This window comes from Diabrotica virgifera, chromosome 3, assembly GCF_917563875.1.
Source record: "Diabrotica virgifera virgifera chromosome 3, PGI_DIABVI_V3a".
In the NCBI taxonomy this organism is placed as follows: domain Eukaryota; kingdom Metazoa; phylum Arthropoda; class Insecta; order Coleoptera; family Chrysomelidae; genus Diabrotica; species Diabrotica virgifera.
In genome coordinates, this window is record NC_065445.1 from 268,047,132 (window position 1) to 268,073,520 (window position 26,389).

The 26,389-nt window shown below is 32.5% G+C and overlaps 1 protein-coding gene across 1 annotated transcript; it reads left to right on the forward strand.

The window, feature by feature from the left end:
- The first annotated feature begins 17,677 nt into the window (after nt 1-17,677).
- On the forward strand, nt 17,678-25,031 carry LOC114326411 (putative leucine-rich repeat-containing protein DDB_G0290503). Its single transcript, XM_028274775.2, has 3 exons — nt 17,678-17,895; nt 18,463-19,237; nt 24,758-25,031. Exons 1-3 carry the CDS (start codon nt 17,867-17,869, stop codon nt 24,989-24,991), a joined length of 1,038 nt encoding a protein of 345 aa, XP_028130576.2. The 5' UTR covers nt 17,678-17,866; the 3' UTR covers nt 24,992-25,031.
- The last annotated feature ends 1,358 nt before the right edge of the window (nt 25,032-26,389 follow it).

Here is a 26,389-nt window from a genome sequence, read left to right on the forward strand (position 1 = left end):
GTAGACATATTTAATCTAGACATATTATTTTATCCAAAATACCATAAATATAAGATTTAAATGAATGCTAAAATCGATTTTGTTGTAATAAATTTATCTTTGATTCTGCTATCTCCTTTTTTCACAAAAATTTTATTTAAATGATTCGGTAGACTGTACTTATTATTATACAAAAAAAAACAAAATTTTATTTTCTCCTTTTGAATAGATTACTTACATATTTATTCTTTGAATTTATTAAAGACTATGTTATGCTGTAGAACTGTTCAGTAACAAAAAAATATGGTATGTCGTATACAACACTCTCTCCTGTTTACAAATATTCTGACTAACCTTTTTTCTCTTCTTTCCTTCCTCTTATGGATTGTGTAGTCCTAGATTCTCCCACACGTGCTCCTTGGAGACTATGACGGTCGTTCTCGTACAAACTGTTTCACAAATAAACAACAGCACTTGCTCGTAATCTCTCCTCAATTTTCTCTCTGCTCGATATCTTGTGCAAACTGATATAACCCGGCTACTCGTTCCAGACAGAAAACTGGAATCTCTTCGGATACGAGGAGATTGAACTTCTCAACTCGATCAACAATTTGTTTCCACACGATTCTGCTTATCATGGCCACCAACTTCACCACTTTACACAAACTTACTACTTTTCAAAAACTGGACTGGTCTCTTCAGATCTTCTTTACACAGTGACTCTTTATTCCTCATCAAACTCAGACTCAACATTCTCTTCTCCCTCCATTCGTCTCTCTCACCAATCACAAAACATCCTCTCTACACATTACATCCATACTTTAATTTCTCAAGAACAGAATATTTTTGTTTACAACTTTTCCGTTTTATCAAATTCCAGGAGACACCAAAATTACTCTTGTTTTTCTACATGCTAAACTCAAAAAACCTTATATTCTAAAACTCAACCATCGCATTTATCGTCTCTCCTTCTAAAAACCATTTATAAACGTCCTATTGTTAACTTCTATGCGAAATAAATGTACTTTCTAATCATACCGCATAAATATATAAGTCCGTTCAGAGAACCATTAACAAATCACTAACGATTTCGACTTACCGCGAAACACTGTTTACTAACTAAATTATACAATTTACAATTTTTGGTCATATACAGGGCGATGAAAATCTATGATCTCGTGGTCTCTGACATAAATTAATTTTCTAAATTTTTCCCATAAAATTATATAATAATACATTGTAAATTATGGTTCGGGAGTGCTCCTAGTAGCATTTAACGTGCCTTGGTTTGTTTATTTCTACTGCATCTTGATTGTAAATTTAGTATAAATACTATTTAACAACATGTCATAAGAAACAGTTCCAGAAAAAAATAAAATGATAACATTTTAACATAATAAGGGACATCGTTAAAAAAATGAAAATATACATAAATAAAACTATAAAAAAATTTAAAATATTTATCTAACAATTACAATATCTGCAATCTGCAATAATAGGGGAGGAAAGTATGCTAAATGTGCAGTCACTCGAACGCTTTGGGGACCTATTGGGTTGTGAAGAGTAGGTTCTAAAACCAAAAAAAGTTAAGTAAAGTTTTCCATTTTGGTGGGGACTTTCCATTTTTAATTTAATTTTTCATTTCCAACAATCGTTTTTTCCGATTTTAGCGCCATTTATCCATAATTCGAAAAAATGTTTCAAATTATTTTTACGTAAGGAATTCGAATCTGCAATAAAAATGGGGGCTCTCATTTAAAATTTCAAAGTAACCCTCCACCCAGCTCCAAGGGGTTCGTGTTTGGTGCGATTCTATAGATTTTTCAAACATAGTGTAGGTACTTTTCAGTTTTTCGATCTGATGTTTATTTTGTCAAATAGTGTAGGTACTTTTCAGTTTTTCGATCTGATATTTATTTTGTCAAATATCGCGGGATTCGTATTTAAAATTTTAAATTTACCCCGCACCCCTCACCCCTCACCGTGGGGAGTCGTGTTTGGTATCATTCGATAGATTTTTAAAAAATATTGAGCACATATTTTTTAGTTTTCCGATCTGTCATTCATTTCGCGAAATATTCGCTTTTTTCTTGTGAAACTTTGGGACTCACCCATTTCCTTATGCCCGGTTTAAATCGTCAGATTTTTTAAATATACAGTCTTTTGCATGTACTTAACTTACCTTATCTTAATCTGACAATTTCGAGTTTTTTTAAGGATACATTTTTTTTGGGCCAACCCTTAACGAACTTCTGTGTTAAGAGCCAATATATGGTAGAGGTACATCTGCAGGGTACCGGGTTTCTCCCCATATGATAATCTGACGCGCTCGAGTAACTGCAAAAATCCCCGCTTGGGCTCCCCTACCACTAGGAACACTCCCGAATCATAATTCCCGATTTGGGATTTACAATGTATATACATTGTAAATTATGGTTCGTCCTAGTAGCATTTAACGTGCCTTGATTTGTTTATTTCTACTGCATGTTGACTGTAAATTTAGTATAAATAATATTTAACAACATGTCACAAGAAACAGCTCCAGAAAAAAAATACAATGATATCATTTTAACATAATAAGGGACATCGTTAAAAAAAATGAAAATATACATAAATAAAACTATAAGAAAAAGTAAAAGTATGCTAAATGTGCAGTCACTCGAGCGCTTTGGGGACCTATTGGGTAGTGAAGAGTAGGTTCTAAAACCAAAAAAAGTTAAGTAAAATTTTCCATTTTAGTGGGGACTTTTTTTAATTTAATCTCCATTTTTAATTTAACTTTCCATTTCCAACAATCGTTTTTTCCGATTATAGCACCTTTTATCCATAATTCGAAAAAATGTTTCAAATAATAGTTACTTATTTTTACGTAAGGAATCCGAATCTGCAATAAAAAATGGGGGCTCCTATTTAAAATTTTAAAGTAACCCCCCACCCCACCTCCGAGGGGGTCGTGTTTGGTGCGATTCTAGGCCACATTCAAACATATTGAATAAGTGTACTTTTCAGTTTTTCGATCTGATATTTATTTCGTCAAATATCGCAGGATTCGTATTTAAAATTTTAAATTTACCCCGCACCCCTCACCGTGGGGAGTTGTGTTTGGTATCATTCGATAGATTTTTGAAAAATATTGAGCACGTATTTTTTAGTTTTTAGATCTATCGTCCATTTCGCGAAAAATTCTCTTTTTGCTTGTGAAATTTTGTAACTCATCCATTTCCTTACTAAAAATAAATCCTTACTAAATTTTGTAACTCATCCCCGCCCAAATCGTCAGATTTTTGAAATATACACTGACGATTTCGAGTTTTTCTAAGGATAGACTTTTTCTCGGCCCCCCTTAACGAACTCCCCTGTGTTTAGAGCCAATATATGGTAGAGGTACATCTACAGGGTACGAGGTTTTTCTCCATATGATAATCTGACGCGCTCGAGTTACTGCAAAAATCCCCGCTTGGGCTCCCCTTTACCACAATATTTTAAAAGGTGCCAATCTTTCTTATTTGAAATAAACTTCTCTTGCGTTGCAAATAAAATTTGAAACTAATTTGTACCACCCATTACACCTTCAACCCGAAAACTCAGTAGACAGAAAAATCGGGTGTCTCCAAAAGTCTTAATTTCATCGCAAAGAAACGCACCGATGTCAGAGGGCTTGCAGATTAGATGTTTCCGAGTCGGTAGACACTTTGCCTGTTGCAAAAACAATTACATACAAGAATGCCAACAGTAGTGGAATCAGATTAGCAAAGGGAACCGTTAAATAGTGAAATTCAAAAAGAGCCGAGTTTTTGAGTGAACGATATTAATTTTTTTGTAAACAGGTAGATTTTGCGAAGTTAATATAAAATTCTTTATATATTGACTTAATAAAAATCTTCATAATGTAACTGCTCTATTTATATTCCTTTAAATTATTTGTTACCCGTATGTGATGTTATCAAATTAAGAAATATGATAAATTGATGATAGGTAACCAACTCTCATATATCAGGATATATGAAACAATGTTTATACCGTGCCCATGTATGGTTGTAAGATGTGGACGCTAACGAAAGTCATGCAAAGAAAACTCAGATGTTTTGACAGAAAAATTCTTAGAAAGACCTTCGGACACAGGCTCCCTCATAACCGCCTTGCCAAGTTGATGTAACGAATGTTAATGTTAATGTTAATGTTACTGCCAAGAATCCAATGGATAAATAACATATGGTCAGATTTTTAAGATCAATGACCCACTGACCCAACTATCATGGACCAGCAAGTTGTGCTAATACCCAGCCCGGGTTTTAGGACCATAGGTAGAAGTAAACTGAGGATTATATCCAGTATATGAAAATGTTTATTTTCAATTAATGTATCTGTCACCGTGATTGTAATTATGTCCGAAAAATGATCGACTGAATACAAAAGCGGTGGTAGCTGATCGGTAGAGCATTCGCCTAGGGATCGAGAGGTCCCCTATTCGAATCCTGACAAAGTAATATCCTTTTTTTTTAATTTTTGGTATTCTTTTTGTTCTTTCTAAAATTAGTTTAATATTTAAATACAATACAAAAAACTGTTTAAAGTAGATAGGTAGGTATATTGATTTTGTTAAAATCATAATATGAAGTTAGATTATATTATAATAAAAGTATAACTTCTTACATGCGTACGAAGTACACACACATTTTTTTTTTGATTTTTTAGAAAATTGCCGTTACATAATATATGTAACGCTAGGAACATATAGGAGCAAACATATTTAAAATATTTCCGATTATAAATTTCAGAATAACAAACAAATACAAAACTAGATAAATGAAAAATCATAATCAAGTTATTGTAGATGAAAATCTATGTTGCACTTGATGCACACTCCCACATTGCACTTGCAACCCATGGTACGGACATATGAACTACAGCATTCATCTGCAAAACGTCTCCTTTTCTTATCAGGAATATAGGTCAGGAGATGATCAATCTTATCATATCTTATATCTACGACTACTTTGGAAGAAGATGGCCTGCCTGCGTCTTTTGGTTTGGTACCATATTTCCTAATATACGATATTACTAGACACCTTCGAAATTCTAGTTGTGGCATAGGATCATAGGATCTATTATGTCCAGTTATGTCCAGCATCAATGTAAATAGACCACTATGTTCATAGTTATGTCCAGAATCAATGTAAATAGACACCACCATTATTTTTTAGAGCAAATTCCTACTTGGTATCTAGCTACATTCTGGTCCATAAGATCAACTTCAACTTTCCTTTCACTAGTTTTTTAGCTTTTGCTGATAATTTGGAAGGCTGAGGCCTCGTCAATATCATCATATATTTCGAAAAAATTTTCACTATTTTGTAAAACAAGTTCAACAGGTGCTCTTAGAATTCTCTCGGACAGCCTGCTAAAATCATTATATTCCTCATCTCCAAACTCCTCGTCTGTAAGTACATTCAATTCTGGGGTTTCAGTACCTATATATAGCATCAACGTCTAAAGTTTCAACGGCATCAATCATCTCCAGCGCTTCTTGAAGAGAAAACCCTTTTCTGGAACAAACAATACGTTACGATTCCAAAAGTTCCGATTTTTGCTCTCATATGTTCCTACCGTTACATATATGTAACACCAAAAATTAAAGGCATTTTTTACAAAACCAGGATAAAATTTCTAAAAATTTATATGATCAATAAGAAAAGACATTAATTTATTCTCAATTGAAAATATTTTAAACAAAATATAATAACAAAAGAATAGTAAAAATATACTTACTCAAACTTGAGATCCGTTTTTACAATAAATAATAAACACCGTCACATAAAACACTCAGCTAAATAAACAGGTTGGATCAAATCCTCGAACCAACTGCTGAAAACTAGTAAACAAGTGTCCCTTGGAAGTCTTCATCACCTAGTTAAAATTAGAATCACTTCCCGAATTTAAGGCTTAAGATTTTAGCGGTTTCTGTGTTACATATATGTAATGCTAGGAGCTTAAGGGTTAACCCTTAAGCTCCTAGCATTACATATATGTAACACAGAAACCGCTAAAAGATAACAAAATAAACCTTACATACAGATTTATGCATCATTTACTGATAAACCAAAAAAAAAAAGAAAAAAATTAAGAAGAAAAGTAACAAGAATCTAGATACGCGGTTTACGGTTTGTAATAATTGTTCTGTGCAACTTCGAGTAAGGTACCCTCCTATGGTTCCAGTTTTAAATTAGCTATTCGACTGTGATTTTATCATCTCCAGACAACAACATCTAGCCTGGTGTATACTGAGTTTACTGAATTACAACACAAAATATTTCTTTACATGTGCTGTGCCTTTGAATCTATCTCCACTATTTTGTCCAAGCTCATTTCTTTTATGGCTACCAAAGAGGAGTGTCTGAGTGATTTTAAAAGGATTCCTACCCCATTGCTTTTTTTCCTATGCTGCGCCTCTGGGGTGTTTTCCTCAAAACGGATTCTCTTCGATCCTTTGCTTTTCGGTTCTTCTGGATGGACTTTAGAGTCAACCGTAGAGCCTCATTGGTGCCCAGGCTTTGTTTCATTAGATATATAAATCTTTTCTTCGCTACGTTAGTTCGTTCGCTCGACCTCTTTCGGTCCTTGTTGAGATTATTTTGTGACTATGGCAACTTTCTCTGAGTATTTCGTCTTTATCCCCGATACTAAGGCATGAAACAGGATCCAGTTTCATAGTTTCTTGATTTTTGTGAATAACGCTACGATTTTTTTCTCCTTTGCTTTTGTGTTTCAAGTGTTATGGATCCATTTTTGTCCCACATGATGCTAGGTAATGAATGATTAGTGCCGACAGAGTCCCACTACTGGGAGAAGATTAATGAACCCTCGGTGGATCGCGATATCCAGAATCTGTATACTGGAATCTATCTGTATACTCCTCGTCCTAATGGCCTTCTCTATTGAGGTTGACGATCAATATGACAAATTTCTCTCTGTTCTGAGCCAGGATTTTTTCTTTCTTCCTATACCCCTTTTACCTTCGATTTTGCTTTCTAATGTTATATACCTGGAGCTGCTCAAATTCCCTGTGGCGCATATGTGTCCAAGATATGACGTCTTTCTAATTTTGATTGTATTGACCAGATGAGGATGTTGTTCATTATTTCCAGGAGGTGTGTCCAGGTTCCACAACCATATAGTAATAGAGACCACCCAATAGAGACACTCAATCTTATTGTGACTGATAGCTTGGGGTTGGGGTTACAGAGCATTTTACGCATGTTCATGAAACCAGCTCTTGCTATTTCAATGCGTCTTCGTCTTCTAATTTGTTTTGAGTGGTCTAGCTGACTATTTCGCTCTCTGCCCAGGTATATGAAGCTTTGGTAACTCTGAAAGGTGATACCATTTATTTGTATGTTGGGTGTCATCTGTATACTCGGTCATTATACTCTCACAGATATATCGATCACGACCGATTATGAAGAGCTACTAAAACGGTGGAGCTGCTATCAGAGCTATCATAAACGTGTTTTCAGACTCTAGTACAGTTCTTCTTTGAGCAGTCCTTTGCTAGTCTTACAAAAACAGCAATTAGGAAGATCCTAAGCCACTCCAACAACGTAAAGATCTCAGTGCTTCTTGGAGAGGTAATCTTTGGTTTGATGCATTAGTTAAGAAAATTCCGAAGGCATGTCGTCCTTCCAAATTTATACTATTAGTTTGATTATAAATAAAGGAACAAAATAAATAAAAAAATATTTAAAAATTATTATTTAATATTTTTTATTCCAATATTATCCCTGATTTTATGTAGATAAAACACGAAATATCACAGATATCCTAAGTAAAGAATACCACTCGGAACTTGCAAATATTGGCATACATTAGTTACATTAGAGCAATTATGAAAAGGATATAAGTAACAACAAAAAAATATCCAAAACCCAAAACCTTATCTCGCTTTTTTGGTGGCCTCTGGCGCTGATCTGGTTCAGTTGTTTCAGAATGAGGCAGAGACATTTTTCGGCAGTGTCAAAGACACCGGCGACGGGCGACGAGGAGAGTTACATGGTTGGATTCACTGCGTACCGTTCAGACGCCACCACCGCCTTTTTGGTGTCTTCAAACTCACGACGAAGCGCCAGGGACATCCACACAGAGGCGTAGTACTTAAGGAAATTATAAAAGGGGGCAATAATTACACTATCTGGTATTGAATCTGATCTACCTACTGGCAGTAGGAACCATATCATATTTATTTATTTACAAAGCTCAACCTAGTGAAAGAAAACCCAAGGTATAGAAACATAATCAAAGAGCTCAATAGATCCAACAAAACACGAATAAAAACCGCACACGGTCTCACGGAAGAAATCAAAATCAATGTCGGCATTAGACAAGGGGACAGCCTCAGTCCATGCCTATTTAATTTAATAATGGATGAAGTTATAGGTAGTGTTAACAAAATGAATCAGGGATACAAAATGGGTAACCGAACCATGAGATTTATTAATTTACATTGATTCTAAAAGTGATAGCTTAAGGCCTTTATTTTGAATATGTAGAATTTTAAACTCTTCATTGAAAGAATGATTATGATCTAGAAGGTGAAGTGCGTATGTAGAAGTGTCTGTTTTTCTATTGTTGAAAGCCCTTTTGTGTTCTGCTATCCGTTTGTCAAAAGTTCTGCCAGTTTGACCGATGTAAGTTTTCGGACAGTCACCACAAGTTAGTTTGTACACACCACTCTGTAGTTGCTTTCTCTTTCGGCTTTTATTGTTTTTAATATGTTTGCTTAAGTTGTTGTTAGTTCTGAAAGCTGGTGTTATTCCTTTCTTCTTTATGTATCTGGCTAGTTTTGTTGTTATTTTGCCAGTATATGTGAGAGAGCAGAAGGTACTGGGTTCTTTCTGTGGTGGTGGATACACTAATTTCAAGGTTTTCTTATGGAGTTTTTGGTTTAAAATGTTGTTAACTGTTTGTTCGTTATAGCCATTGTTTACTGCTATTTGTCTAATGATATTTAGTTCTGTCTCGAAGTTATTTTTTGTCATAGGAATTTCTGTCAGTCTATGTATCATGCTATGGTAGGCTGCTAATTTGTGTTGTGTAGGATGGGATGATGAATTGTGTATAGTTGTGTCAGTATGGGTAGGTTTATGATATACGGAGAACTCATGTTTGTTGTGTAGTCTGGTAATCGTTACGTCTAGAAAGTTTATGGAATTATTCTGTTCTGGTTCTATTGTGAACTCAATATTACTATGAAGTGAATTAATGTATGATAGAAATTGGTCAAGTTGTCTGTTAGTTCCTGTAAAGCAGACTAGTATGTCATCTACGTATCTCCACCAATATAAGAACTGTTTAAATATGGGGTGTTTAGAAATTGTTGTTTCAAGTTGGTTCATAAATATATCTGATAGTAATGGGCTTAGAGGATTACCCATAACCAATACGCATATTACCCATACCTTGACCAATTTCTATCATACATTAATTCACTTCATAGTAATATTGAGCTCACAATAGAAACAGAACAGAATAATTCCATAAACTTTCTAGATGTAACGATTACCAGACTACACAACAAACATGAGTTCTCCGTATATCATAAACCTGCCCATACTGACACAACTATACACAATTCATCATCCCATCCTACACAACACAAATTAGCAGCCTACCATAGCATGATACATAGACTGACAGAAATTCCTATGATAAAAAATAACTTCGAGACAGAACTAAATATCATTAGACAAATAGCAGTAAACAATGGCTATTACGAACAAACAGTTAACAACATTTTAAACCAAAAACTCCATAAGAAAGCCTTGAAATTAGTGTATCCACCACCACAGAAAGAACCCAGTACCTTCTGCTCTCTCACATATACTGGCAAAATAACAATAAAAATAGCCAGATACATAAAAAAGAAAGGAATAACACCAGCTTTCAGAACTAATAACAACTTAAGCAAACATATTAAAAACAATAAAAGCCGAAAGAGAAAGCAACTACAGAGTGGTGTGTACAAACTAACTTGTGGTGACTGTCCGAAAACTTACATCGGTCAAACTGGCAGAATTTTTGACAAACGGATAGCAGAACACAAAAGGGCTTTTAACAATAGAAAAACAGACACTTCTACATACGCACTTCACCTTCTAGATCATAATCATTCTTTCAATGAAGAGTTTCAAATTCTACATATTCAAAATAAAGGCCTTAAGCTATCACTTTTAGAATCAATGGAAATTAATAAATTGAAAAATACAGATATAATTATCAATGACCAACTCGAGACAAACAGCTCCCCACTCCTCAACCTCTTCAGTTAAAGACTTAAAAAGGCAAACACATTGTAAAATATATCACTTGAGAAAGGTACTTTGCCGAAACAGCTGTAGGAATAACATAGTTGTAATAAATTTTGTGGAAGTATAGAAAACAAACGTTTTTCAGTGTTTTATTGTGAGATAAAATGAACTTCCATCAAGTAACGGTCGAATCAATCAATTATTTAAAAACATATTTGTAAAACCCATTATTTTTATTACTGTTCCAGTTGTAAACTAAATTAAATTTTTGTAGATATTTGTTACGAGGCTTGTTTGAAAGAATAAATGCCTTTTATTTTTGTTAATAAGGTTTAATTTACATTAACAACATAACTTATGTTTAATTAACCATAATTTCTTGTTAATAAAATTTTATTTATCACCATTAGCTTATTTTATTTCGATTAGGGAGCGTAAACCATAGTTGCGTCATATTGACCCGAACAGTACATTTGTGTAGTTTACTCGAACGGGACAGCAGGGTTAAAAAAATAAAGTTCTGTAGTGACAAAGAATTGAATTATTTTCCTATCACACGTACCGCTACTGTGGCCTCGCATTGCCTAATTGTGAACATGGAAGACCATAATTCGCAACATGTGAATCCAACTGCTGAAAGGAAATATTAATAGAAAGAAGACTTGTGTGTAGGAAGAGACGAAAGATGCTAATCTGGGTGTAACATGGACTACTAATTGATGATAATTATAAGGAATTATGTCTGAGTTAATTGCTTGAGTGATAGGGGGACAGTTTTGAGGTAAATTATTTTGTGTTTTCCTATTAATCAAGAGATTTTATCTCTTGAGGTGGTTTAGAGAGAATTTATGGAATTAAATAAATGAGTGGTCAAGGTTAATTAAGGCGGCGAAATTATTCTAAAAATCTGAATAATTTATAGGCTGTAAAAGTGTCTGGACGTTTTTTATTGTTAATATTTAAATTATGTGTTTGTGTTGTTCGAAACTATGTGATAAAAAAAAGTCAAAGACAATAGACCACCCCTGGGTTTTATCGTATTTAGTCCTAAAGAATATTTTAAGGCTATAAATAAAGCTATAACAAAATTTATGACACTACCTTAGACGGATCTCCAAAAAGCTAGGAACAAAAATAATTTAGCAGAATTTTAGGGGAAGCTTTGAAAACATAAACATCAGGTAATAGGTTAGCTCTAGCTTAAATTTGATTTTAAATACAAAAGAATACAAAATTCTACATTTTTTATTTGTCCAAGTTCTTTTATAAGTCTGCCAGCAGTGCTGTTCAGTGGACTAACTAGCTTAACAGTAGGTACTGCTGCCGGTCCCAAACACGCATAAAGAAAAGATAAAGGTTGAAAATCTCAGGACGACACAACAAGGGCACAACTGAGCCAATATTAAAGCAACATCTTAGACTCAAAAGAAGCCAGAGAAGCCAGGGCCGTGCCGTGCTATGATGCGGTGAGGCAGTCGCATCAGGCGGCATCACAAGGGGGCGGCATAATCAGTAAAATCTAATATAATAACGGATAATTCAAGATTGGAGCGAAGTTCTGAAAAGAATTAGACTTTTGGCCTCACAATGTTTAGCTTTTCGTGAAACAACTGATCATTTGTTTGTTTGTTTCAACCTAATAATGGAAAAATTTTAAAGTTAGTAGGTACAAACTGCTCTCTGAGTTTGATCCAGTAATGGAAGAACATATCAGGAGAGTTTAACGAGAGTCTGATAAGTGGTTTCTGACTTATTTAAGCAACAGTAGGCAAGATGATTTGATAAGTTTAATGGGTAATGTTATTTTAAACAAAATTTTCGAAATAGCAAAAATCGCTAAATATTTTTCGATAATCGCCGATTGTACCCCAGACGTAAGTCATATTGAACAGCTCTCATTGACAATAATAAGAGTTGTCGCTTTTAATTCTAGTCAGAATAAATTATCGAAGAATTTTTTATTGGTTTTTTTTAAGCTAGTGATTCAACCGGTAAAGATTTAACAACTTACTTTGACAAATTTTGAAAAGTTATGGAAAAGCGGTGTAGTATAAAGATGTTGCAATATGTAACTACATAGTAATTTGTCAGATTGTGTAAAAATGTTATCAGAAACTATTAGGTCTGGATCCCGCGTATGAAAAAAAAGTTGATTGCAAGCTGAAAATTTGTTAACAGCTTAAGGGTGTCTAGCCGGATAAACTTTGATATATGGGAACACTGGAACTGGGGCAGTTTTAATTGTGGAACAGGTTAAAAATTTGGAACGGTCAGACCACGAAAACGGCACATTTATTTTGTCCGACAGAACAGACTTAAACTCTCCGAACAGAGATTAAACGCTCATGCAAAAATCAGACTGCTATTTATCACCTGTCATCATTCCTGTCATTTGACATATTCTACATGTTCCACTCATTAAAATGACCGTTTGGTGATAAATAGTAAGTAGTCTGATTTTTGCATGAGAGTTTAATATCTGTTCGGAGAGTTTAAGTCTGTTCTGTCGGACAAAATACATGTGCCGTTTTCGTGCACAAATTTTTAACCTGTTCCACAATTAAACCTTTCCCTGTTCCAGTGTTCCCATATATCAAAGTTTGTCCGACTAGACACCCTTAAGCTATTAACAAATTTTCAGCTTGCTATTAATCAACTTTTTTTTCATACGCGGGATCCAGACCTATATAGAAAAAATGAAAAGTTACCGTCAATCTAGCTATGACCAAATGAAGATTACTGCTAATGAAATTGCAGAAAATCTTGATATAAGTTCCGAATTTCCAGCTGAAAATTAAATTCTAGCCAGAAGAAAAAAGCGCCAATTAGATTACGAAAAATCTGTGGATGAGTTCTTAACAGAGGAAGATAAATTTAAAATAAATGTTTTCATCTATATTTTAAAAATTACCATTAATTCTTTGATTGTCCGTTTTTGGCTTCTATAAAACAGTAAAAAAATAGTGTATGAATCTTCATTCAATACTTTCAACAGAAAAAGAATAAGAATTGGATATAGATAAGTGATATATCTCAAATGATACCATACTCCATGAAACCTTTTTTAAGGTTTTGAGATTTTGAACTGTTACCAAAACTGTGCCAAAATACACTAATTTCTTTATACCCAAATGTAGTTGTATCACGATTTTTATTAACACTGCCTGTCTCGGTAGCTAGTGGAGAAAGAAGTTTTTCAAAATTAAAAATTATTAATAACTATTTACGAAGGTCCATAAGACAAACAAAACTAAAAAATTTAGCACTCATTTTAAAAGAGTCGTCACTAGCTGCTACTTTAGACTACACCAAGCTGATTGACAGTTTGCCAAAATTAAGGTCAGAAGGGCAAAATTGTAATTTTTGTACATGTTATTTAATTTTAATACAAATTTCATTTAATTTAAGTTGTGTTTTGTTTTTAAAATGAAAGTTTTCATGTCGAAATCGTAAATTCGTAAAAATTTTGTGTCGTTTCATTTAATAAAAAAAGTTTCAATAATACTTAAGGGGCGGCATTTCGAAGACTTGCATCATATTGAAAAGATGTACCGCATGGCTCTGAGAGAAGCTCTGCGTTCGAAAGAAATATGAAGAGAAGCAAATAAAAGCAAGTAAAAAACTCCCTAGCCCTGTACTGAAGTAAACAAAAATGTAAGGAAAAGAAAAAAGCTTACCTGAAATATATGTTAAACATGATGCAAAAAGCGTACGAAGATTACCTACAAAAGAATAAGAAGTGAAACATATGCACTTTTAAGAAAAGTTAATCGAGCACTGGAAGCGCTTGTCAAAGAACTGGAGCATGATTTTTATGGTTTACAAAAAGAAATATGGCGATTTATAAGAAGTTCAAGAACGGATGTGAAGGAATTAATAGACAATAAAATACTGTAAGAGTGGAGGACAAGCGAGGTGATCTTATTCTTCAAAAAGAGAGATAAGAAACAACCAGAAAAAATATGGTGTTCCCCATATTACCATAGAGACCTTAGTCAATATTTAAACACTTAAATATTTAAATACTTAAATACCTAAATACTTAAATACTTAAATATTTAATTAATTGGTCGAAGAAGTGTGATTAATTAAGTGGCCAGTAAAATTGCCCGACTTGTCACCAGTCGATTATTTTCTCTCGTGTTAACAGATCAACTAACTTTGCTCGGAATTCCTTCATAAATGATTACCACTTGTATTATGAGCTTCTTCCTTCTTGTATGTAGGCTTTAAAGCCTGTTTCTTCTTCAATATTAGCCTCCTAAATTATTTAAGTTATCGCACCATCTTTTTCTTGGTCTGCCAATACTTCTTCGTCCATTTAGTGACTTATCTCGTGCTATTCGTACTATCCTATCCTCTGCCATTCTACTAATGTGTTCGTTCCACTCCTGTTTCCGTTTTGTCACCCATCCATTTATGTCTTCTACATTGCATGATCTTCTTATGTTTTCGCTTCTCTCTCTATCCAACAGACTTTTCCCTGATATTCGTCGGAGTATTTTCATCTCTGTTGTTTCTAGTAGTCGTCTCGTTTTAGATGTGTCAGGTCTTGTCTCCGCCCTGTATGTCAATATAGGTCTAATTGCTGCTTTATAGATTCTTGTTCTTGTGTCTTGCCTTAGGTGATTGTTCTTCCAGATTGTGTCGTTAAGGGATCCCGCCGCTTTACTTGCTTTTAAGCTTTGTTGTCGTACTTCCTCTTTAACATCTCCGTAACTGATTATACTGGTTATAACCAAAATTTTTCATTGTAATAAAGAACTTATGCTGCGGTTACAATTAGCGTCTCTTTGTAAACACAATGAAGTCGACAATACTAAGTAACAAGACATTTAGTCAAAACACACACTAAACATTACACTATAATCTAATTGCGAAATCAACTGTCCCATGCCAATATCCTTACTGGTCAAGGCATTTAAGAGAAATTAAAAAAAAATAGTGCAACTATTTCCTGTATGCACATTGCTATCGTAAAAAATAAAAACTTCATCATCTAAAAAATGTAAACACATTGTTATTTATCCCATAATTGTATAAATATAAATAGGGCTTTTAATATTATACACAGATTATACAACATATTATGACAAGTTCCCGAAACAAATGCTTTGAAAATAGTCCAAGTAATGAAGCTTAAAATAGAGCTAATGAAGCTAATGAAGCTAATGAAAATTTGAGAATAAGTAGTGGATAGTCCAAGGATCAAAATCTATATCATGCCAAAAGGCGCTTTTACCATGGGGGTTGTTGCCACCCCATTTCGATGGTGGAAATTTTTTATTATATTTTAGTCGCAAAAGTTGGTAAAAACGTTCATTCTAAGCAAAAACCGTTCTATACATTTTTTTGATAAAATTGACAGTTTTCGATTTATTCGCTATCGAATGTGTTAGTTTTATATTGAAAAAAATCAATGTTTCTAATAAGTTTTCTGCTAATAACTCCAAAAGATATCGTTTTATCAAAACAACTTTACTTAACAAAAATGTACCTTTTGAAAAAATAAACAAAAACGTTTTTTTTTTAAATTTCCTTAGGACCAATAGTAATTAAGCTATACTTTATTATATGTTGTCTGTTCTTCATCAAATGCTAAATATTCTAGTTTCAAAGTCAAAAGACGAGAAAACTATGCATTTTTCGAGGACAACTTGTTTAAACTAATTTAAAGCACTTAAAAGTATCTATCACCAGAAATAAAAAAGTCTCTAGCTCAAAAATTAAGTGACTTATAATGAAAAGGATGTCAGGTAAAAAATGCATTTTCTTCAGAATAGAAAGATTAGCATCAGAGATACGAAAAAATTTTTCGATATAAAATTGTAGGTTATTTAATTCCTAAGAACTTGGTTTGAAAAAAAAATTTCTACGGTAAAAATTGAGTGATTCGTAATATCGAAAACTATCAATTTATCAAAAAAATGTATAGAACATTTTTTGCTTACAATGAATGTTTTTATCAACTTTTGTGGTCAAAATATGGCAAAAAATTTTCACCCCCGAGATGGGGTGGCAACCACCCCCATGGTAAAAGCGCCTTTCGGAATCATATAGATTTTGATCCTTGGACTATCCACTACCTATTCTCAAATTTTCAAGCAAATCTATCCATTCTGTAAAAATTGCGAGGTGAAAAGCTTCGGTTCCTGGCCTAAAAGCCCTAGGTATTCATTTCAAAGATAGTAAGTATCTTGTTTTTTTGATTTTTCGCTACCCTGTGTATTAGGCAAGTTATTAAGAGGATGGGTACGTAGTTTCGGCTCTAATGCTATTTAAATGGGATTCATTTTTTTCAAATCCTGAGAAAACTAATAAGTATTTTTGAAAAATTTAAACGCATAATGAAAGATTACGTTCTTACCGAGGGGCGAAAGTCCCTAAAAACTTCTGTAATGTTTATTTTAATAAGTTACAGGGGTGAAAAACTAAGAGAAAATGTAACGTGATTTTTAATTTCAAATATCTCGTTCAAAAGAAACTTTGTATTTATTCTATGGGACTTTCGGTCCTCGATAATAATTTAGTCTTTCATTCTGCGTTTAAATTTTTTAAAAATATTTATTAGTTTTTTCAGGATTCAAAAAATCCGTAGTGATATTTTCCAAATCGAACATTCTCTATCTTTGTCATACCACGCAATGAGTCAAATAAAATATGATGACAAGACATTGACAATTTTAAATATTTGACATGGCATCGGGAATATTTTGAATTGTTGACTATGTAAATAATATTGATAGTGTATTTGATAGATAATTGATTTAAGACGTGAACTTAATAAAAAACTAATTGTTTGTTATTTATGGGCGATCCAAGCAGAGAATTGACCAGAATATATTCTGTCATCGAAGTATTTTGTTGTTAAAATGTTCAAAATTGTAAGCGTTCCATAGTAACAATATATTATTAAAAAATCACTTTAACACTTTTCCTCTTTTCTCGGTTGAGTATTGGTTTTTGTTCTACAGTATATAAATTATTACAATCACTGAATACATAATTAGTGAAAAAAGTATCATATTTATTAACTGAATTTGCAATTATACAAGTAACAGTTATCCAAGAACATTCAAAATTCTTTAAAGTTAATGATGACATTGTCAAGTAGTAATGTTTACATATCCATACCAGTGAGAATTTTACTACACGTAATTTGCCGAGTAAAGACAGAAAAAGTAGGGATAGCCGTAAAATATTTGCGAATTATGTACCGATGGCCTTAAGCTGTTTTTTATTTGTAAAAATTCATAATTTTGCAAACATTCTTGAACTTACCGATTCATTTACAGACCTATATTATTTTGTCTAAGATTTTGACAAAATAACATTGTGACAACATCAATGTTAACACATCATCAAAAACAGAAAATTAACTCTATGAAGTTGTCATAATATCTATTACCTGTCATAGTCAATCATAAGTATCAAAACAAATTTTATTATGTTATAAAAAAATTTTAGTGTTTTTATCAAAATACAATAGTCCATTTTTATACATAGAACTACGAAATACAACAAGTTATACAAAATAATCACAATACCAGTACCCAGTTAACGTAACATATTTAAATGAAAAAATAATGATGTCTTTCGAAGGAAAACATATCAGGTAAACTATATTCTACTATCAGGTAACATGAGATGAGACTGTCTTGCAGAACGGTCTCATCTCATTTTTGCATTCATCGGTGCAACTACTAGACTTCCCCTTAGATAGTCATGCTTAATTTTATCCTTTTTTGCCACTTATTGACTTATCTAAACATTCTCATTTCTGCCATTTGCATTAGTTGTTCGTATGTCTTTTTAACTGCCCAAAGTTCAGTTCAGTTCCGTACTTTATAGGTGGTCTTATATGGCCGTTTTATAGAATTTTCTCTTCAGTTTCACTGGGTTTCTGGTCACACAGCACACTACTCCCTTCCTTCCACTTTATTCATTCCACCCTAATTCTACTGCATGCATTTATATCTTTTGACCCATTACTTTGTAATACCGATCCTAGGTACCTTTTAAACCTTTTTCCTCAAGATTTTGTCTTCACTGTTCCAGTCTTTGGTCTATATTCTTTCACCATTTCCTACTACTTAACAATACATCATAGCATACATTAAGCACCAGGAATATTATATAATATTAAAGTAGTATTAATAATATTTTTAATTTATTCTTCTAGATACTATAATGAACAAGATAAATTGGACGCTACATACAAACCAGAAACGAAGGACAGCCAAACCGAATCACCTTTACATATTGATCATGATATTTCATATCTAACTGACAACGTTTACAACGAAAAAGAAAAACTAAATTACATAGAAGACCGCATACCAGATTATATCAATGTTTATTATCATACAATATTAAAATATAACACAGAAAAACTTAATGAGTATGCTGTAGGTGATTTGCCATTAGCAGAAGAATCAACAAGTGAACCAAATCTAGAAACAAAATATGAGTTAGAAAAAGAGGAATTAGACGAAGAAGTAGAGGAAAAAGAGAAAGTGGAGGTGTGTATTAATAGAGATATTGTTGATCTCGAAGATCAGATTAAAGAAGAATACGAAAAATTAGGTCAAAACGATATAGCATTGTTTAAGCTAAAACAAGAAGAGACTGATAATTTAAACACAAGCGACTACCAGAAAACCGACTCAGTAAAACGAAGAAATAGCACCATAGAAGTAGTTTATAGAGATGAAGAAACATTTAGGTTAAGAAAACAAGAACTTGAAATGAATGACATTTTAATCGATTCACAAATACTCAATCAAAAATTACGACATGATCAGAAACACATCGTAGAAGACTTAAGAAATTTTCAGTCCAAGTTATGTGAAACTTTAGAGAAGACAAAAGTTTTTATTACAGAAAGTTATGAACACGAAGAAATAATTTCAAAATTAAGAAAACAATCAAACGAATTAGCTAAAGAAATAGAAGAGGTATGAATTTGTGGTTTTCTTCTTCTTTTTTTTAAGTTATTTATGCATCAACATCAAAAGCTCATTGGTAGTAACATTTTAAGTTTTGTAATTTATTTAGTGTTCACTCGTTTGCATAATATTATCCTTTTATGTTTTTCCGTCAATCTCTAAGTTTCTGAACCGTATAAGTATGCTACGTTGCTACGTTTTTTCTACTTTACTATACGGGATGGAAGCGTGGACAATAAAACAGTCTGAAATCAAAAAATTAAACTCCTTTGAGATGTGGTGCTACAGAAGAATCCACAGAATATCGTGGACTGAAAAAGTAACTAATATTGAATGTGTTACAAAGTGTTACAAAGAATGAAGAAAGAATGTGAAGTCATAAAAACTGTTAAAATTAGAAAGATTCAATATCTGGGTCATATAATGAGGGGCGAGAAGTACGTATTACTTAGGTTAATTATGCAAGGGAAGATACAAGGGAAGAGAAACCCAGGACGACGCAAAATATCCTGGCTAAGAAATTTGAGAGAGTGGTTCGTTTGCAGCTCATTAGAATTATTCAGCAGTATGGCCAATAAAATTAAAATAGCGATGATGATTTCCAACCTCCGATAGGGGAAGGAACCTGAAGAAGAATAAGTAGACTACTTTTAATCATTATAATAATTCTTCTTCATTTAAAACTTCCCTCCATCTTCCGGCCCTTAAAATCTTAAGCTCTTCTTCCATGAGCGTAAAGAATTGAGAATGTCAATCTCTTCGCTTACTCATTATCTGACATTATTATTATCTGACTTCCTAACCACGTGTTCATCCAGCCCATCCAGGTTCTGCATCCATATCTCTATTAATTAGGTCATCATTTCACATCGGGTCGTAGGTGTCCCATTCAAAGCCATTTTCGAAGTCGACAAAACACATATTTTAGTATAGTTGTTGTAAGTACATATCATACCTATTATAGGCGAGCGGGAGATACCCCTAAAATGACCAGGTACTGACCACGGAGAGGTGAATGGCTAATTTTATTCATACTTTATATTTTTGAAGGCGCTGAAAACGAAAATGAGGTTTATTTTGAATTTTATGTGGGGGAACATTGTCAAAATCGCAATTTTAACCTAAAAATAAAAAAAACGAAATCACGTATTTGTGCGTTTACCTCGCTACAATTCTGTTCAATTTTAATGTTTTTTTTTCTGAAATTTTTACAGTATACAGGGTGTTTCATTAATAATTGTCCATATAGTAACTGGAGAAACCTTAGCACAAAATACAAAGATTTAACCTAAAACACTTAAATAAAATATGGTTACTTACTAAGTAACAGGGTGTTTTATCTAAAAATTTAAAAATTATCTTTGCTCAGAATTTTAAAACTATTCGACGTATCCTTTTCATACTTGGCAGAATGTGCGACTGCTATACACCCTATTAAATTATGATAAACAATCGTTTCTAGCTTCTACCAGAGGCCTACGAAAGGGGATAGTGAAAGGTTGACCCTTCTCAAATTCTACGCCACTGGAGGAATTACTATTTTAGTACGATTTTTAGATTCTCCAATACTTTCTACGTAAATAGTATACTCTTCATCGGTAACGATAAAGTCATTAGTTTTCGAGATATTTGAAGTTAAATATGAAACGGCACAGTTATTTTGATTAATTTATGATATTATTCATATGATTAAAATTTAAAAATTATTTGTACCCAGTACTTTAAAACTATTTGGCCTGTCCTTATCATACTTAGCAGAAAGTGTAGGTACTGTACACCCTACTAAATTAAGATAAATAAACGTTTCTAGCTACTACCAGAGGCGTACGACAGGGGATAGTGACTGGTTGACCCTTCCCAAATTCTACGCCACTGACGAAATTTCTATTTTATTGTAATTTTTTTATTTTTCAATACTTTTTATGTAAATAATATACTCTTCATTCGTAACGATAAAATGATTAGTTTTCGAGATATTTCAAATTAAAAATGAAGCGACACAATACATTAATCAAAATAACCGTGTCGTTTCATTTTTAACTTCAAAGATCTCGAAAACTAATGACTTTATCGTTACGAATGAAGAGTATTTTATCTTCATAGAAAGTATTGGAGAATCCAAAAATTGAACTAAAATAGCAATTCCGCCAGTGGCGTAGAATTTGGAAGAGGTCAACCATCCCCTTTCCCCCGTCGTACGCCTCTGGTAATAGACAGAAACGTTTGTTTAACATAATTTAGTAGTTTGTACAGTATCTATACTTTCTGCCAAGTGTGAAACAGATACGTCGAATAGTTTTAAAATGCTGAGCAAAAATATTTTTTAAATTTTTAGATAAAACACCCTGTAACTCAGTAAGGAACCACATTTTATTTAAGTGTTTTAGGTTAAATCTTCGTATTTTGTTCTAAGGTTGCTCCAGTTACTATATGAACAATTATTAATGAAACACCCTGTATAGCTCTAACATTTCTGAAGACAAACGTACCTGCTTTAAGCTTTAATTCTTATTCTGATAAAGGTTATGAATTTTTCAAAGGAAAAGGTTCGGATTTGTGCATTGCAAAGTTTAATCGCAAAAGTTAAGTGACGAAATTTTAAATTTAGCCTTTTAATCACGTTTATGTTAAAATAGAGAGTACAAAAAAGTTTTCTGGAAAATTTTAGATCAAATTGTTTTATAGAAACAAAATAGTGCAACTTTTATTATCGACATTAGAAATCCCCAATATAACGGTCATTTTTCGAGATACTGACCATGGGTGGTGAATGGCTAATTTTGGTCTTAGATTATGTTTTTGACAGTGCTGAAAACTAACTTTATTTTAAATTTTAGGTAGGGGAATATTGTCAAAATCGCCATTTTACCATAAAAATAAAAAAAAGTGAAATCACGTTTTTTGCGTTTAACTCGCTACAAGTCTGGTCGATTTTAATATTTTTGTCTAAGGTTTGAACACTATAATATGTTGCCCAGTTTTTGAAGACAACGGTATCTGTTTTAAGTTTTTAGTCTTATTCTAGTAAAACTTAAAAATTTTTTAAAGTACAAGGTGCAGATTCGTGATTTGCAAAGTTTAATCGCAAAACTTAAGAGGCAAAATTTAAAATTTATCTTATTAATCACATTTGTGTTAAAACATAAAGTACAAAGAAGTTTTCTGGAAAGTTTTAGTTACAAATGTTTAATAGAAAAAAAATGGCACAACTTTTAATATAGACGTTATACATCCCCAGAATAACGCTTATTTTTCGTGATACTCACCATGGGAGGTGAATGGCTAATTTTGGTCTTATTTTATGTTTTCGATAGTGCTGACAATGAAAAAGAGGTTTATTGTGAATTTTATGCGACGGAACATTGTCAAAATCGCAATTTTATCCTAAAAATGAAAAAAAGTGAAGTCACGAATTTTTACGTTTAACTCGCTACAACTCTGTTCCATTTTAATATTTTTTTCTAAAATTTCTACGGCATATTTTTCTTACCTTTTTGAAGACTATGAAAGTAACTAGTCTTTCAGTCTTTTTTTTATAAAAGTTATGAATTTAAAAAAATAAAAGGTGCCGATTCGTGAATTGCAGAGTTAAATCGCAAAAATTAAGTGACAAAATTTAAAATTTATCTATTTAATTACGTTTATGTTAAACCATAGAGTTCAAATATGTTTTATGGGGAGTTTTAGGTCTAGATGTGTTATAGAAAAAATATGGTGCAACTTTTAATTTTCAGAAAAACGTGGTTTAACTTTTTTTTTTATTTTTAGGGCAAAATTGCGATTTTGACAATTTTCTACCACCTAAAATTCAAAATAAACTTGATTTTCATTTTTAGCACCATCAAAAACATAAAGTAAGACCAAAATTAGCCATTCTCCACCCATGGTCAGTATCTCGAAAAATAAGCGTTATATTGGGGATTTCTAATGTCGACATTAAAAATTGCACTATTTTTTTTTTCTATAAAACATTTTGATCCAAAACTTTCCAGAAAACTTCTTTGTACTCATGTTTTATTTTTGAATTTGATTTAAAATCTATATTTTAAATTTTGTCAGTCAAATTTTGCGATTAAACTTTGCAATTCACGAATCTGCACCTTGTACTTTAACAGATTCATAACTTTTACTTGAATAAGACTAAAAGCTTCAAGCAGAAACCATTGTCTTTAAAAAAGTGAGCGATATATATAGTGTACAAACTTTAGAAAAAAATATTAAAACGGACCAAAGTTGTAGCGAGCAAAACGCAAAAAACGTGATTTAATTATTTTTTATTTTTAGGGTACAATTGAAATTTTGACAATATTTCCCCACCTAAAATTTAAAATAAATTTCATTTTCGTTTTCATCACGGTCAAAACCATAATCTAAGACCAAAATTAGCCATTCTCCACCCATGGTCAGTATCTCGAAAAATAAGCGTTATATTGGGGATTTCTAATGTCGACATTAAAAGTTGCACTACTTTTTTTTTATAAAACATTTTGATCTAAAACTTACCAGACAACTTCTTTGTACTCTCTACTTTAACATAAACGTGATTAAGAAGCTAAATTTTAAACTTCGTCACACAACTTTTGCGATTAAACTTTGCAATGCACAAAGCCGCACCCTTTCCTTTGAAAAATTCATAACCTTTATCAGGATAAGAATAAAAGCTTGAAACAGGAACCGTTGTCTTCATAAATGTTAGAGATATATACTGTAAAAATTTCAGAAAAAATATTAAAATCGAACAGAGTTGTAGCGAAGTAAACGCAAAAAACGTGATTTCATTTTTTTTTTATTTTTAGGTTAAGATTTTTTTTATTTAGATTCCATTTTGCGATTTTGACAATGTTCCCCCACATAAAATTCAAAATAAACTTCATTTTCGTTTTCAGCACCCTCCAAAATATAAAGTATGAATAAAATTAGCCATTCACCCCTCCGTGGTCAGTATCTCGAAAACTAAGCGCTTTTTTGAGGGTGTCCCGCTCGTGTAGTATAGGATAGTTTTATTATCCTATATTTTTTAACCACGACCTGCAAATTGAATAATGCTTCTCTGGTTCCAAGGTTTCTTTCTGAATACAAACTATGTTAAGCTTAGTTGTACTTATATTTTGTTGTAAATTTTCGAGTCCATTATTCTTAAGAAAATTTTCAGTAATTTTCAGTAATTTTTATTTTGCATTCCGGATTTTCCTCCTGCCTTCTATATTGATTTTGTTAAGTGTTTTTATTTCTCTGTTTTCGTCCCTTTTCGATTAGTATAAAAATTTCATCAGTTATCCATTGTTGTTTGCGTTTATTAATTTTATACTTTTTATTTGTTTCTTTCATGATGGTTTGATCTGATTCCAGGGGTCTTCGATATTACATATTATTATGTTTCTTTAGATTTTTTGTTCGCTAAGTTCTTTAGTCTTAGTTCATCTAGTCTCTCTTCCAGTACTCTTAGAAGTACGGGTAGTTCGATATAATTAACTAGGTGTCTATTTTATTGTAAGACTTTTACATCAAGATAAATTAATTCTGTTTAAGCTAAGGAAAGAATTAATCGAAAAAAGACTTACGTCCAGCAACGCCAAGAGAGAACTTGAAAATTTTGAAGTCGCTTTAGAACGCGTCTCAAACGCATTTGACAACAAAAGAAATGAAGCCTATATTTTAATGAAAAAATTAGAAAATTTGCAAGATGTCTTAAGTAATCTCCAAACTAATAGAAAAGTATTTGTGTACAACGAAGCAGATAAAATATTAAGAAAATATTGTTAAATTGAAATAAAATCAGCTAAAATAAATGTTAATCAGCTAATTAGTCCTGTCGCCAGGGGGGGTACAACGGCCTACTTAATTCAGATGGACTTACCCAAGTTTTTTTATGTATTTTGACCCGTAGAACACGAATTTTTTGGGTAACAGTTGATCAGAATGTCGATAAGATTGTTATAAACAAAGAACTTGAGGTATTGTATCACAGCGATTTTTCGAAAAAGAAAACATTTTTTGGATTTTTTGGGTTATTCTCAGCAAAAAATGGTCTAACAAGTTTTTTCGTAGGATGCATAGTTTTCGAGATAAACGCGGTTGAACTTTCAAAAAATCGAAAATGTGCAATTTTTGAACCCGAATATCTTTTGACTAAGAAATAAAATAGCAATTCTGCTTATTGCATTTGAAAGTTCAAGTCACATTCTATCGGTTTTGATTATTTGCATTGCTAAATAATAAGTTTTTATTTGTTAAACAAAGCCATAAACACATAGTGTTTCCCGTACACAATGCATGCGTTTTAATGTACGTAATCTAAATAGAAATTGTGTGTATGCGCGCCTACTCGTTCGATTTCAAATGAGAAATGCATTGAAAATATCATTCAATCACTATGTGTTTACAGCTTTGTTTAACAATAAAAAAATTAATTTTTAGCAATGAAAGTAATCAAAACCGATAGAATTTGACTTGAACTTGCGATAAGCAGAATTGCTTTGTACGATTTTTTGAAAGTTCAACCGCGTTTATGTCGAAAACTATGCATCCTACGGAAAAACTTGTAAAAATATTTTTTGCTTAGAATGACCCAAAAAATTGAAAAAAATGTTTTGTTTTGCAAAAAATCGCTGTTATGTGGTTCCTCAAGTTCTTTGTTTATAACAACCTTATCGACATCCGGATCGACTGTTACCCAAAAAATTCGTGTTCTACGGGTCAAAATACATAAAAAAAAAACTTGGGTAAGTCCATCTGAATTAAGGAGGCCGTTGTACCCCCACTGGCGACAGAACTAAATATTGTACCTATATTATATATATTATTACACAACAGTGAGTTATTTCTACTTACACAAATTGATTAAAGAAAACTAAAATTACCTCGGATTATTTTTTAATGATTTTAACTTCCCAATCGCGGATACGCATATGACATAGACATCATAGGTAGGTCCACAGAATCTCTGACTGAAACATTTCGGTCGTTAAGAGCATCTGCACAGAGAATGGGACTAAATATAAATGTTCAAAAGACCAAATATATGTGTTGCACTAGGTCAAGCAACCCGACACCTACAAGAATAATAATTGATGACCTAGAACTGGAAGGTGTTGACACCTTCATATACTTAGGCTCGCTGCTAACTAAAGATAACAATGTCAGTGAAGAAATTAAAAGAAG

Bases quoted from the DNA above. Each gene is read 5' to 3' on its own strand.
- LOC114326411 (XM_028274775.2), top strand. From the start codon at position 17,867: ATGATGTCTTTCGAAGGAAAACATATCAG. The intron at 17,896-18,462 runs GTAAACTATATT...TTATTCTTCTAG, and splicing joins TTCGAAGGAAAACATATCAG to ATACTATAATGAACAAGATA. The intron at 19,238-24,757 runs GTATGAATTTGT...ATTCTGTTTAAG, and splicing joins TAGCTAAAGAAATAGAAGAG to CTAAGGAAAGAATTAATCGA.